Source organism: Megalops cyprinoides, chromosome 1, assembly GCF_013368585.1.
Source record: "Megalops cyprinoides isolate fMegCyp1 chromosome 1, fMegCyp1.pri, whole genome shotgun sequence".
NCBI classification, from domain to species: domain Eukaryota; kingdom Metazoa; phylum Chordata; class Actinopteri; order Elopiformes; family Megalopidae; genus Megalops; species Megalops cyprinoides.
The window spans coordinates 12,601,501-12,615,844 of NC_050583.1; the positions used below are offsets into that span (position 1 = coordinate 12,601,501).

At 40.2% G+C, this 14,344-nt stretch overlaps 1 protein-coding gene across 2 annotated transcripts; it reads right to left on the reverse strand.

Moving 5' to 3' along the window:
• Nucleotides 1-853: 853 nt before the first annotated feature.
• Nucleotides 854-13,988, reverse strand: LOC118792401 (amine sulfotransferase-like). Of its 2 annotated transcripts, none has more exons than XM_036550244.1 (6): nucleotides 13,547-13,988; nucleotides 7,782-7,987; nucleotides 4,393-4,519; nucleotides 3,882-3,976; nucleotides 3,459-3,639; nucleotides 854-2,951 (listed from the first exon to the last, which is right to left on the reverse strand). In XM_036550244.1, exons 1-6 carry the CDS (start codon nucleotides 13,944-13,946, stop codon nucleotides 2,824-2,826), a joined length of 1,137 nt encoding a protein of 378 aa, XP_036406137.1. In that variant the 5' UTR covers nucleotides 13,947-13,988; the 3' UTR covers nucleotides 854-2,823. The 2 variants fall into 2 exon arrangements, with proteins under 2 accessions (XP_036406137.1, XP_036406144.1); XM_036550251.1 differs by lacking the exon at nucleotides 13,547-13,988 and adding an exon at nucleotides 9,525-9,901.
• Between the last annotated feature and the right edge of the window lie 356 nt (nucleotides 13,989-14,344).

The following is a 14,344-nucleotide window of genomic DNA, read 5'->3' on the forward strand; positions in this document are numbered from 1 at the left end:
TAAAACAGTATACATGGGTTTGGAAAGCACTGCCTTTGCTAAAGGTCTGCTTTATTTCATAAACGCTGCCTTGGGGTTACTGTAGGCTAGAAAAACAGGGAATTGGTACCAGTAAGGGATGGCCGTGGTAATCCTCCTGAAGTTAGACTGTTCATTTGTCATTTAGCAGCTTAGTCAAACCCACTTAAAAAAAGACATATACCAAAAAACCAGCATACAGAAGCCATCACTGGGAAACCCAGCTCCATGGGATTCAGAAGCAGCTTGACCATGTCACCTTGATGTCAGAATGGAATCTTGGAATGAAACCCCCCCACCCACCACTTTGAGGTGTCACATAGACGCCTTGCTGTATATTAGAACAAAAAACACCTTTTAAGCGTAGCTGAACAAGAGGCATAATGCTAATCACTCCCTACATATTGTGGGACGGGGAAAAGTATAAAAATTATTTCACTTGTCCCTATAACATGGGGAAATCAACACAAACTTGTGAGATCATTCTTTCCACACTTTGAGCAGTATCTGTCCATCATTACTGTCATCAGATGACCATACTGTCAGATAGTTGGCATAGTGAGTATAAAGTCTGGAAAGCATGGAATTCAGTGCTTGAAGCTCCTTGATTACAGATTAAATAATTTCACATCTGACAGTTCATTTTCACATTCACATATAATCCTGATACTGCATGAAGGCCCATTCACTAATAAAGTCTGAAAAGGGATGGCACAGTGGTAAGGTGCTGGACTTGTATCTGAAAGGTTGCTGATTCAATTCCCCTCTAGAGCACTGTTGTTGTACCCTTGGGTAAGGTACTTCGCCCAAAATTGCCTCAGTAAATATATTAGTAAATTGATGAAATTGTAAGTTGCTCTGGATAAGACCATCTGCTAAATAACAATAATGTAAAGCCTCCATACAGCTTCAATCTGTGACTTTTCCTTGTTACACAATTTTAAGTACACCTGTGTTGCCATTTGCAAAGACTAAATTCCCCATGAAAAATGAAATGACCCTCTAAGAATACACTCCTCTGTGAACAATGCTATTTATTTGCTTTTATGCTGTGGGGGACTGTGTGCAGGTAGGCAGCTGAGCATGTGAAGAAGAGAGACGCTTGGAGAGATGGCATGATTTGGGATGTACACAAACACCACCCATTATAGTAGTTACTCTCAGTGGCTCTCTGAACGGTGGGATGTTACAGTCTGTTGTATTGCACTGTAATCTGAACTGATTGAATAGAACACAAGGAAAGATTTTAAAAGGCGTCTTTGTAACCTTGAAAGCTGAGAAAACTGGACATCTGGAAAATCTCAGCATTAGGGTTAACATACGTGCAAGACAGTTTATAAAGTGCCATGCTATTCTGTTGGCGGTCAGCCAGGGCTTGCATTATCCAGGCTTGACTCTGACCATGCATCTTTCTTTATTGGTTGTCATGTTTCCCCTACAACACCATGTTTTTACAGTACAAAATTCCACTTTCATAAAAATGCACTTCTGTACTGAAGAGGGCAGCATCATCCATCAGCTTTCAAGCAAATGAACAAGGAAGAGAATAGCTAGTTGTGCCAGTGAAGAAATTATTTTGCAAAACATGATTTGTGATTTAATCATTGTTTATAAAAAACCGTTTACATGTTTTTTTTTTCTTTAAAGCACCACAATTCACTCATCCATCCTCTTTTTCCCTATGAAAACAGAGGCATTTTATTTCCCATGACTAAATTAAACAAGATATGGATGTTACAAATGCGTAGAAACCTGCAGGAGCACAGGGTGCAGTGAATGCAATCCTCTGATTCACACACATGCCTGCTGTAATTATTGTCCACATTACAAGTCTCACTGTGAATTAGGAAGCAGACCCGTGATGAGAGGATGAGAAAATCTCTCTGACGCTGTTTGAGTAACTCACAGGTGACCGAATGAGTCGGAGGATGCTGGGAGTGCTGTGACTAGGGGACCCTTCCTCAGGTACCCACCCTTACCCCGATAGAAGAAAGCCTGTTTGTTTTTACACTGTGGGCTCCAGGTCAATGCCGGCAGATGGTGCAGCCAGGCTTGACCCTGGGCCATAGGGCTCAGTCTGTGCTTAGAAGCACCTTAACTTTCTGACCCGCTCAGAAAGGTCTATGAGCTTTTATGTCGATCACCTGCGTTAACTTAGGAGACTAGTTTTGTTTCTCCTCATTTGTTTTATAATATGTAGTGATTGATATATATGTATATGAGGGTGACAGTGTGGTATAGTGGTCATGAAACTTGGCTAATCCAGACTGCAGGCTCAGTTCCCAGGTTGTACAGTAGCATTGTAACCCCCAGCAAAGAACCATATTCTACTAATTACCATCCAGTAGTGTAACATCTAGTTGTATATGAGAATAATATCTGAGAACATATGCAATGATAGTAATGCTGTATGAAGATGTCTGCTAAGCAAATGTAATAATAATAATATAATGAAAGTGTAAAATCAGTAAAAGATATCAATTACATTTGTATTTTGTAACTTCACGGACTCACTTTACTGGGCTTTACAAGTTGGATGGTGTGACTTTGAACGTCTTATCTTTTGCAAACAGAAATGCTTCTTAAGCACAGCGGCGGCCGCACACTTGGTAGCACCATGATGTGTATGCTGGAATGAGTGTGGGAGACTTCCTTTAGAGTGGCCCTGGAATATTTAAATGGGTATCTACATCATTGGGAAAAAAGATGGAAAAAAGGGTCTCATTCATTTGAATTTAGGAGGGATCAGCTCGAGGTGTGCAGGGCTCCCCGTCTGGTCTCATGGGTGTGTGTAGACTTCTCCAGTCAGCCTTGGAACTCAGAGATGTCCCAGACAAAGGTCATGGGGAAATCCTTCATCTTTTCCTGGAACACCCTGTCGAAGTGCTCACTCTGAGCCACCGTGAAGGAGTTCTTCCAATCCCCGACTGTACCTGCATCACACCAGCACCCACAGGGGAGAGTAATTATGTAGCAGTGACAAGTGACTGTGTCGACTAAGTATTTGAAAAGGGGCTGCACATGAGGCTTATCACAGCTATCTGTTTTCAAACATTACGAGCTGATTTTTCTTCACAAGTGCATTTTTCAAAGCAGCGCTATCTGCTGTGATTAGAGAGCTAACAGTTAGCTGCTATTATAAGTTAAATGGGTTCACAAAAGAACTTGGTTAGCTGCTGGTGATGGTACGACACACAATAGACTGAGGATCATCATGTCTAACACAGTACTCATAAACAGTATCTCTCAAACACTTCAAGAGTATGGGGTATTGTGTCAGTGAATTTACATTAACTAAATATTTATCACAGGAGGCAATAGTTTCTTGGTAACGATACCTATAATTTGAGAATATATGACGTCATCAGAATCAGAGAACATTCAGTGATTTCATGGTTGTCAACGGATGTTTCTATTTGTAGAATGTATGTTGTCTTTACCTTTGCGCAGAAATGTTCCTTGGTCCTTGTCTGAGACATCCTGTAGCAGAAAATCATAATTTGCGGTGGGATCAACCTTCATGTTTTTAAAGGTGACTTTTTCCACTATTTTGTCAATGGCGGCATCAGACAGATGCTTCCCCACAAACTCACTGATCCTCACAACAACAGATCTCAGATCCTGACAGAAAAAAACCACAAAAAGCACAGAACATGTATATTATATTTTGGAAGAGAATAAAGAATAAAAACTGTCAGTATGTGATGTTAAATACAGAATGTATGAATAGTCAAATGGTATAAATTGAAAACAGTCACAGTACTGATGTTCTGACAAACCAGCATTTTGTTCAGAGGACATTATGCAAAAACTTTTTGGATGTTGTGTAAAAATTGTCCAAAACAGTTCTCTCTCTCTCTCACTTTTTTCATCTCCTCATAGCTCAGGATCAATATGTTGAACTTGTCTCTGTTATTGTACCATCCCTTGACGTGGTCAAACCAGGAGCCTCCAATAACTGAGAAGATAAATGAAAGCAAGGCAACATTCATGGTTAGAGGAATGAACCCCACACGATCAGAAATTAGTAGCCTACAAGGTTGGCTTAGTGTAATCCTTTGGCATGGAACACCCAAAAAACAGGGACTGCAATGCAGCATAGTGGTAAGGAGCATGACTGGTAACCAAAACGTTTTCTGATGTCATTCCCCATTAAAGCACTGCTTTTGTACCTTGTGAAAGGTACTTAACCCACAACTACCTCAGCAAATATCCAGCTGTATAAATGGGTACAATTGTAACCTAATGTATGTAAGTCGCTCTGGATAAGAGCATCTGCTAAATGACAATAATGTAATGTAATATAACTGTAAGCTGAAAGAGAAAACTAATGTCAAAGAAATGATGTTAGTCTAAACCCTGACATGCACTTACCCCATCCACTGCAAAATCTGTCCAGCGTTTCATCCAGATGGTTGTGCGTCTCCAGTTTGACCATGAATTTTGAAAAATGAAAGTAGGAAACGATGACATCCTTTGGGTTTCTGGTGACGTAGATGATCTGATAAAATCAGACATTACAGAATTACAAAAAAAAACCCCACAAATGAAGCAGATAAAGTAAGATGTCTTAATAATAAATAAAAGACCTAGGGCCACATGTATCAATCTTTGTGTAGGCCTACAACTTGCCGTAGGACCATGTGTACGCGCAATCCCACGATTTGTATACGGAGGTTTTTCGTCTGAGTTATCAAACACCACATACGCCTAATTGTTGTCATAAATTGATCGTACATCAAATTTGTGTGAGATTATGTGCACATGAACGCGCTTAACGTCCACTCCCACAATTGTTTATATGGACCGAGACACGCCTTTAATTAAGGCGAATTAGCATATTAAAGATCCCAGGTAAATCTGAGTGAAATGCAGAGATTGATGTTGGGGATCAATAGCTGGACGTAAGAGCAGTCATCTCTCAGTGGTTAGAATCGTTCATAAATTGTATTTTGCGTCTTGTAGACCTACGTTCCGATTGCTCCGATTCCCTAAATTGTGCGAGGACACTCAGGTTTAATACTGGCTTCACCACTGCTGTGAAATAAATGTATTATTTGATTTTGAAACAGTAGTCTTGTGTTGTTGTTATTTAGCCTTTCAAAGGCTACTGCATGGTTAATTCATATTATGGCCATGACGCACAAACACATGGAAAAAGGTAAGGTAGGGAATTGTTCGCATCTAGTTAAAATGCCACTATATTGCCACCCGTAGGATGAAAAAAAAAAGCTAAAATAGGTATAGCAGGATGATAATCTACTGTTTTACTATATAAAAAGATTTGCCCCCTCGCCATTTTTAACTGCCCCCTCATCTCTGCCCGACGCATAAGCAAACTAAGCGCCTGCTTAGGGCCCCCAAGAGCGGTGGTTAACTTGTTTACAGTAAATGTATTGTCTGCTGGTTTATTTTGTTACTTTTCAGTACACCGCGTTCAGTATGCCACTTAGTACTGTATCACTTTGGATATTAAAGTGCAAATTAACACCAGACCACTCTTGTGAGTTTGCTACCTTTTAAGATTAAAAACCATAGAAGGGTAAAAACATGCCAGGCTGACATTAGTATGATGTAAGCAACACAGCTACAACTAATAAAATTGCTAATGGGTGTGTTAGATTTACAGTAGGTGTGCAAATGATCAAGATTTGACAATAGTCAATAGTATTGGTGGCGCTGAGGCGGTGGGGGGCCCCCCAAGTCAAATTCTGCTTAGGGCCCCATAAAGGCTTGGACTGGCCTTGTGCCCCCTCAGTCTCTTCATCCTGGCACGATAACACTTATCAATGATTGACACAAGACCTGTTTACTTGCATCACCATTAGTTCCTCTTGGTATCGAAATTTACAAATTTTATGCATACACCACCTCGGGACCATGCATAGAGGTACACATGTTTTCCCGGGAAGTATCTTTTCATAAATATTGTTTTATGTGTAGAAAAGTGCTCCACACGATTTTAGTGCATACGCACCATTGATACATGTGGCCCCTAGTCTTGGGTATGAGGGATATTGTGATGTCCTGTTCTGTGTCAACTGAATATTAATTTTGTCTGTTATTTTTAGCATGATGTTCTAAGAGGGTGCAAACAGTATTTGATGTCTTGGCACATCAATAATGATAAAAATACTAACCAACTATGCAGCTGATGGGACATCTCAGCATTGATAATAAGTTGGTTTCTTTGTGAGGTCAAAACAGTTCATCTAACATAGAAGAATATGGAGCATAGGCAAAGGGTTTTCAGATAAGGTGGAATGATAACGTACATTACCCATGTTAGTAATTGTGTGTGTGTTCCTAACCTTTTTGTATGCACTTTTATAACCCACTCTGGATAACAGCCACTGCTAAACGAATAAATGTAAATACGAATGTTTTCACTGGGTGAGAGTTTGCTGTTCTTTACCTCCGGCCACCTCTTTGAAAGAGTACACCTGATCTGAACTGATTTGAACCTGGGATTATCGTAAACTTTGCAATTCAATCGGATCAGATATGTGCTATCATTTAAGAGCACTTTCCACTTATCTCTGTGAGACTGTAATTCCCATTCTATTAAAGGAATCATTGGCTCATTCAACCCATTACTGCTTAGCAGATATGCATAATCAGGGCTATAAGCACTTACAGCCCCGTATCTAATACATTTCATAACCCATTCACAGACCAGCTTGATTTTACAGTAGCAATTGAGGTTAAGTGACATAATATTCCTCAGGAATGCACCTGCAGTCCACACCCTTTCAAACCCATGAATCCACAACCCTCAAAGTCTGAGACGAGGTAATATAAATCTGTACATGACTTTACATTTTTCCAGATGTATGCAGATGCACTTCAAAATTTCAGAAAGTGTAATTGCAACTGAGTGAATGGACTGCATGTACATCTAAATGGTTAACAAACCCAGCCATAGAAAAAACAGACAGGTTCCCTCTTGTGTGGTCTTTAAACTCCATGCAAACTCCTACCCTCCATTTTTGTTGGCTCTTATGTTTATGAAACACTGAATACTAAGCGTTGTCAAAGGGCATACAACCATAAACTACAATGGAGGGACTTTAAATTTAAACCGCATGACCTTAAACACTGTGATTGTCAACATGTGATGTCATCTGATAACGAGTGTTCTGGGGGTTAGAGCTGGTGAAAGGTTGGGTGAACAAATGAAGCTACGTGCGTGTCTCATCCATAAAAAACAAACAAAAAAAAAAAAAATTGTGTGTGTTCACCCCCAGCAGGTGCTTGACAATATTTCTGTTTACCTTCTGAGGGGTAGAGCCAGCATTTTTTAAACTTTTTTCAGCATTGAAGTGTTACAAAACAGATTTGTTTCTTCACAATGCGGTTACAACTAAGCTAATGAAATTGCAAGCTTGAGGTGTCACCATACTTTTATCTTTTATGGTTAAAGCACAGTCAGTCTTACAGCTAGTAGCTCATGTTAGCGTTTGGAGGGAGAGGTGTCCTGAGTACGGAGAGCCCGGGTGTATGCTGACTGGGTGGATTTTTAGCCTGCGATGGAAAAAGGACAGTGATCCTGACATTTGCAGGATGCTCATTCTGCCACCTGGGGGCGAGTGTACAGGAGGATTATGAACATGATGAGAGACCCTTCCGCTAAGGGGCTAACTAAACATCCACAGGTAGCAGAGCAAAATGTTCTGACAGGAGAGTAGGGTGTGGTGAGAGGTTGTAAGTATGGGGGTGTGGCATTTGATACAGTTCAGTCGACTTGCTTCCTTATGGCTTACTTTGGCCTTCTTCTTGAGCAGCCCCCTGGGGACCAGGTGCTGCGGGAGGTGGGAGCAGAAGAGGCGTGGAGATGGCCGCGAGTTGTACTCCTTGCCCTTCTCCAAATACTCCAGCCAGGGCATGCGCTTGTACGTGCTCTGATTCACAGAGTCTGGGAAGTCGTCCTCGTACAATAAGGTGACGATTCGCTGGGTCCACACTGTCCCTGCGTGTGGGAGGGAGAGTGAAAGAGAGAGGCCAAGGGTGAGACAAAGAAGGGGTCCAGTCCACACTGGTGAATTTATGAGCTGGAATGAAAATGTGATCAAACGCTATACAGCCCAGTTCCCGGTACTGACAAGCACCACTCACGAAGCATTTCACTTGAGAGAACTGACATAGTAGATCTTCAGAAAGCTTCTTGCTGGCTGAGGGTAGGACAGGTAATTGGAATTGAAAAACTGGAGGTAGCCTTGTCTTTCAAGTCTTTTTTGCTGTGGACATTTCACATGTGGCACATAATGGGTGGGATCAGTCCTGGGGGTGGAGGATTTGGGAGAAAACAGTGCAAAGGCTGTATGGATGTAGCATGATCATTATCACTGCTGTTACACTTGACCCACTGTATTGGTAAATATGTAACAGTACTATGTCCAGAGGTCACCATCTGGTAAACAGCCTCAAACATAGATCATTTCCACTTTAGTAGAAGTTTATTATTGTTTATTAATGCATAACAAAGTATGGCTTCCCCACCTTGAATAAACTTTATTCACCCCTATAATGACTATCACAAAGGATTTCTAAGAATTTCTAACACAACCCTGCACCAGTGTTTACCTTTAGAGGTGTATATTTATTTTTACAACTTGTCCATTTTAAAGGAAAGTAGCACCAAACCTACTTGCAGGGCAATGGAATGCTAAATATCAAAATCATAACTCTGCATACAGACATAATCATCGCAAAACTGAGTGAGCAATGCACCTTAATCAAAATAAATATAATATAATAATATAAATAATATAAATATAATTCAATAATATTGCGTCCACATAGAAAAAAATAATTGTCAATAATCAAATAGGTGTCACATCACTGATCCTGTACAGTTTCTAGGAGCTGCTGTGAATCTCTGAACTTTTCAAAATGTGATGCCTCATAAAATGATAAAAAGTCTGTCTGATTTTAACAGCAAAATCAAGGATTGCAGTAAACAGTTCACTCTGAAATACACACATGAAAAACAACGCAAGCATATATATATATATATATATATATATATATGTGAGTATGTATATGTACAAATAATTAAATAAATAAAGCGTGTCCAAACTCATACCCACACTGGTACTGTGTATATTTGTATGTATTTACTATTTTCCACATTTTAATAGCACAAATAACACAAACAGAATTATGTGGTGACCAAAAAAATGTTACAAACAAATCAAACCTATCTTATATTTTAGATTCTCAAAAAGAGCCAAAAATATTTTTTTAAATTAAAGAATGGAAAGAGATTCATGCATTGCCATCAACTACACTATTTATATTAATATTTGAAACAAATTTCTACCATTTAAGCATAAGGCTTTAAATTAATTTCTTTGAAAGTTTCCCATTATCTCTTCATCAGGTGCATACAAGTTGACTAGTTCTATACATATATATATTAATATAAAATGATATAAAACTTCAGTGCAACACTCGTGGCAAAAACCAGCCCTTTGACGGTACTGAAAAACCAGTGAAGTACTCACCAGATTTGGGGTAAGTGATGACAAAGACATCGCTGTCTCTGATCTCGAAGTGTTCCAAGCTGTCTATGTACTCCGGAGTGATATCATGGATGTCCTCATTAGGGAAGACACATCCCTTGTATGTGAAAAGGTAGTCATCGAGACGCTTGTACTCTTGCTGTGCCATCAGTATGTAAGAGAGTGAAATTACGAAGGGGAAAAGCCTGACTGTCAGAAGAATGTGTGACAGTGACCCCAGATGGGACACACGCACAGGGTTTGTGAGACACTGTTTTGCACACAGGCAAAAGAAGGAGGCAAGAAAAGTGGGGAGTTTTAGAGCCAAGTTTAAAGTTTGTAGTGCTCTCCACTCTCTGACAACCTTTGAATATACGCACCCGTCCCATACAGAAGTCCATTATATCTGCGTTCCTCTTTGCACTTTCTTCACCTCCCACATGGCTAGTGTAATGAAGCACAGGGGGCACCAGCACCACTCTATAGGCTACGTCCCATAAGGACTACAGCTTCCTAATTCTTGCCTAACTGGTGAACCAGCGGCTGCACAAGTACATGGTAAAGTCTGTAAAATTTGCATTGAAAATTCAAATTACCCCCCCCCCCCCCCCAACACACACACACACACACACACACACACACTCACAGATGCATGAAAGGAAAAGTGTATTTTGCAAAATATATAAACTTGCTGGAATTTGTAATCAATTTATGAGAATCATTGCTCATGCACATTTTTGGCACATTTAACCATCGGATGACTTAGTTGTAATTTAAACAAATACGTGAAGTTCCTGCAGTAGAAACTACATGCAGTATATGCAGCCACGCGTATGTCACACAAGGGAGCATCAGTTTTAAAAAAATACCACGGCTTGAAAAAAAATGCCATACAGCATGTAGTTTGAAGGAGTTATGGCAAAAATGTGTTGACAGGCTGTGATTCAGCTATTTCACAACCACTGTGTTTTAGTACGGACTGAAGAGTCCCGATCTAATTTTATACAAAGCATTAGAATTCAACTCAGCCGTGGATCACAAAAGAGCTTTTGCTCCTCTATGGTGCCACCTTGTGGACATCTTAACAAGTGCAGCATTCAGTAAACGTTTTCACCTAACGCAACTTACAGGGCAGTCAACTATACTATAACACAAGACTGTTAGGGTCAGCTATATCAATTATTGACAATAATAGGCAACAAGACAGATTTAAAAGTAACAAAAATGAGGTTCTGTCCTAAGCTAGTTATCAGCTGATATTGCATGATAAAGTGAATTAGTTATTTATTATAAAGTGCTGCAATAGAAGTGCAGTTTTGGATGTGGCAGTAATGTTAATGTTCCATCAGGAACAGTGTGAAGACAGGGACTAGTCTGCATTAAGCTCCCTTTTTCTGATACCTGTGTCTGAATCGTCTTCAAGTAAATAAACATTACAGTACACATGAATTAAGTTTCAGCTAGCACTAATTACCAAAACACTTATCCAATCCCAAAAACTAAAGTTACTCATTTGATACTAAATGTGCTGTTGGGATGGGCATTGACATGAAGCTACTGATGTGAAGCTTATATGAGGAGGAAGAGATTAAACTCACAGGCACACACACACACATACACCAAATTGTCTGGAATGCATTCCAGAAATCCCTTTTTGTATAGGGGTCAACATCCTTGTGAATGGTATGACTTTCTGAAGAACATCTGGGTCATTCTGTGCCAAACCAAATTGACAATTGGTATATGTGACCCGATAAAGCATACAAAATATCCTTGCATCACATTGTACCTTGGAAATGTAAAAGCAAAACTGAAGGTGATGTCAGAATGCCTGCTCATATAATCAATTATGAGGTTCTTCGTCCTCACTGAAATGACCATAATAACTGTGTCCCTTGAATGGTTTAAAGCTTTGGGAAGACCATGACACTCACAGACCCCAACACAAGCAGACAGCCAACCCTCCCAGGTTGGACACATTTCTCCTCTCAGGCTCACCTCAGAGGATGATATCAGGTAACGCATTCCTGTCCCGAGTGCCACCATTTGCGAAGCAACAATAGACCCTTTCATAACACATGCATCTGATCACGTTTTTCACAATATATATAATTATAAATGTACATACTTTGGGTAAAATAACTGCATTGTTCATAATTGGCTATGACAATCTTGAGTGACATGGCCTGTTGGCCATGACATCCTCATAAGTATTACACTTCATCACCTAATTTCGTCAGTGAGAAAGCAGGGCTCAATCATGTGGTGCTTTAACCTGTTGAATATGTCGTACATTCTTATCAAGAGACAACTGTGTATCAAGAGACAAACTCCTTCGTGTCATCAAAGAATTGGAGCCAGGGATAGGGTTTATGTGCACAATTTGGATGGCATATTGATGTTTTGATATCTCTCCGTAATATGTTTCGTAAAAATTCACTACCAAAGCACAATTTCCACGCACACTTTCAGAGCCCTTTCTTGACCCTACGTCTCTATTTGTCATGTGACACCTAATCGGGAAACCTCTATAGATTAAGGTTTATGTGACCATGGCAAAGTGCTGCAAACCTAGAGGGATTCTTAGGAAAGTACGAAGGAGTCTCCCTGCCTGTATTCAATGGACACGATGATGTATTGCTGCAAATACTTCCTATTTAGCGTTATATAATGTATAGACGATCAAAGAGGCTACAAGCCTGTCAGGTTTCATTATGAAAAACTTTGGACTTTGATTGGTGTTTTGGCCTTCTGTAGCTCTCTCATGATTGTTTGCAACAGTTGTGCAACTGCAGATAGGAGTGGGAACATCCATAGTAGCATAAAGGTTACATGCCAGGGTGTCAGAGAACAGATATCAGCTTTGGCAGATAATTTCTACAATTATTTCATAATAATTGGCTGTATTGATAAACCTTTATAAGAATAGAAGGTATATTTTAGACCGGGGCTGGCAACAAAAATGCCACAGTAAAATATTTCTGAAATTTTTCTGAAACTTATTAAATGTATTACATAGAGAGCTTTTAAATGTTTTAATCATTGATTCATATATTAGACTGACTGTGAAAAAAAAGGATGGGTGAGGTGTTGGACATGTTAAATGTGAGTCAATGGTCCGTTATAGACCATAGGTTCAGACAGCTAAAAATGATTATACTATTAATCTATGGAGGGGGTTGTTGTCTGCAAGAATATGGGCACACTGATAAACTAGGACTGTGTTTTAGAAGGATGGATAACATGTATATAGTTTTTTTCTAGTCCAACGTGTGTAAGTGTGTGAAATTTACTTATAAACAGCACCTTTGTGAAGCGTAAACAGAGGGCGGCAGTGTAGCATAGTGGTTAAGGAGCAGGAATCATAACCGAAAGGTTGCCGGTTCGATCCCTGCTGGGACACTGCTGCTGTACCCCTGGGTAATGTACTTAACCCACAATTGCCTCAGTAAATATCCAGCTGTATAAATGGATAACATTGTACACATGTAAGTCGCTTTGGATTAAAAGCGTCTGCTAAATGAATAAATGTAAATGTAAAAGACAGTAAATAGGCTGATAAAACCTGGCAAAAAAAGCATTCATTGCTCAGACTGCAGACCTTGGTGCTGAAGTGAAATGTGAGGGAGTCGGAGGCTCTAAAGAGGTGGATCTGCAAATCAACACTGTGGCAAGCACATCATGGTCAAAGGCTAGTTATTTTACTTGTGAGAGCTAACATACATGGTCTTCATGAAGCATGTGGATGGCTGAGGGAAGAACAGGTAACTGAAATTGAAAAACTGGAGATAGCCATGTCTTCTGTTCAGAGGCTGATGGATGTCGATTGATCCTTATCACTGCTGTTACACTTGACCCACTGTATTGGTAAATATGTAACAGTACTATGTCCAGAGGTCACCATCTAGTAAACAGTTTCAAACATAGACCATTTCCACTTAGTTCACAACAATGCACACACCAGTGCAACACTGGTGGCGACAACCAGTCATTTCATGTTACTGAAAAATCAGTGAAGTACTCACCAGATTTGGGGTAGGTGATGACATAGACATTGCTGTCTCTGATCTCGAAGTGTTCCAAGCTGTCTATGTACTCCGGAGAGACCTCATTGTCTTTGTCGATAGGAAAGACACATCCCTTGTAGGTAAAAAGGTACTCACTGAGACGCTTGTACTCTTGCTGTGCCATCAGTATGAAGCAGAGTGAAATTACGAAGGGGAAAGGTTGGCAATACAGAGCGATGCGCCGGACTGTCAGAAGAAAGTGTGAGAACGACCCCAGATGGGACACACGCACGGGGTTTGTAAGACACTGTTTTGCACACAGGCAAAAGAAGGAGGCAAGAAAAGTGGGAATTTTTAGAGTCACGATTAAAATTTGTAGTGCCCTAAATTCAATACCTTTGAACCTGTGCACAAACATGCACCTCCTACCTGTCCCACACCGAAGTCCATTATATCTACGTTCCTCTTGGCACTTTCTTCACCTCCCACATGGCTGGTGTAATGAAGCACAGGGGGCACCAGCACCACTCTATAGGCTACGTCACATAAGGACTACAGCTTCCTAATTCTTGCCTAACCATTGAGTTGGCGATGAAACACAAGGCTGCACAGCTAGATGGTCTGTAAAATTTGCATTGAAAATTCAAATTACCACCCCCCCCCCCCCCCCCCCCCCCCAACACACACACACACACACACACACACACACACACGCACACACACACAGATGCAGGTGAAAAGAAAAGTGTATTTTGCAAAATATATAAACATGCTGGAATTTGTAATCAATTTATGAGAATCATTGCTTATGCACAT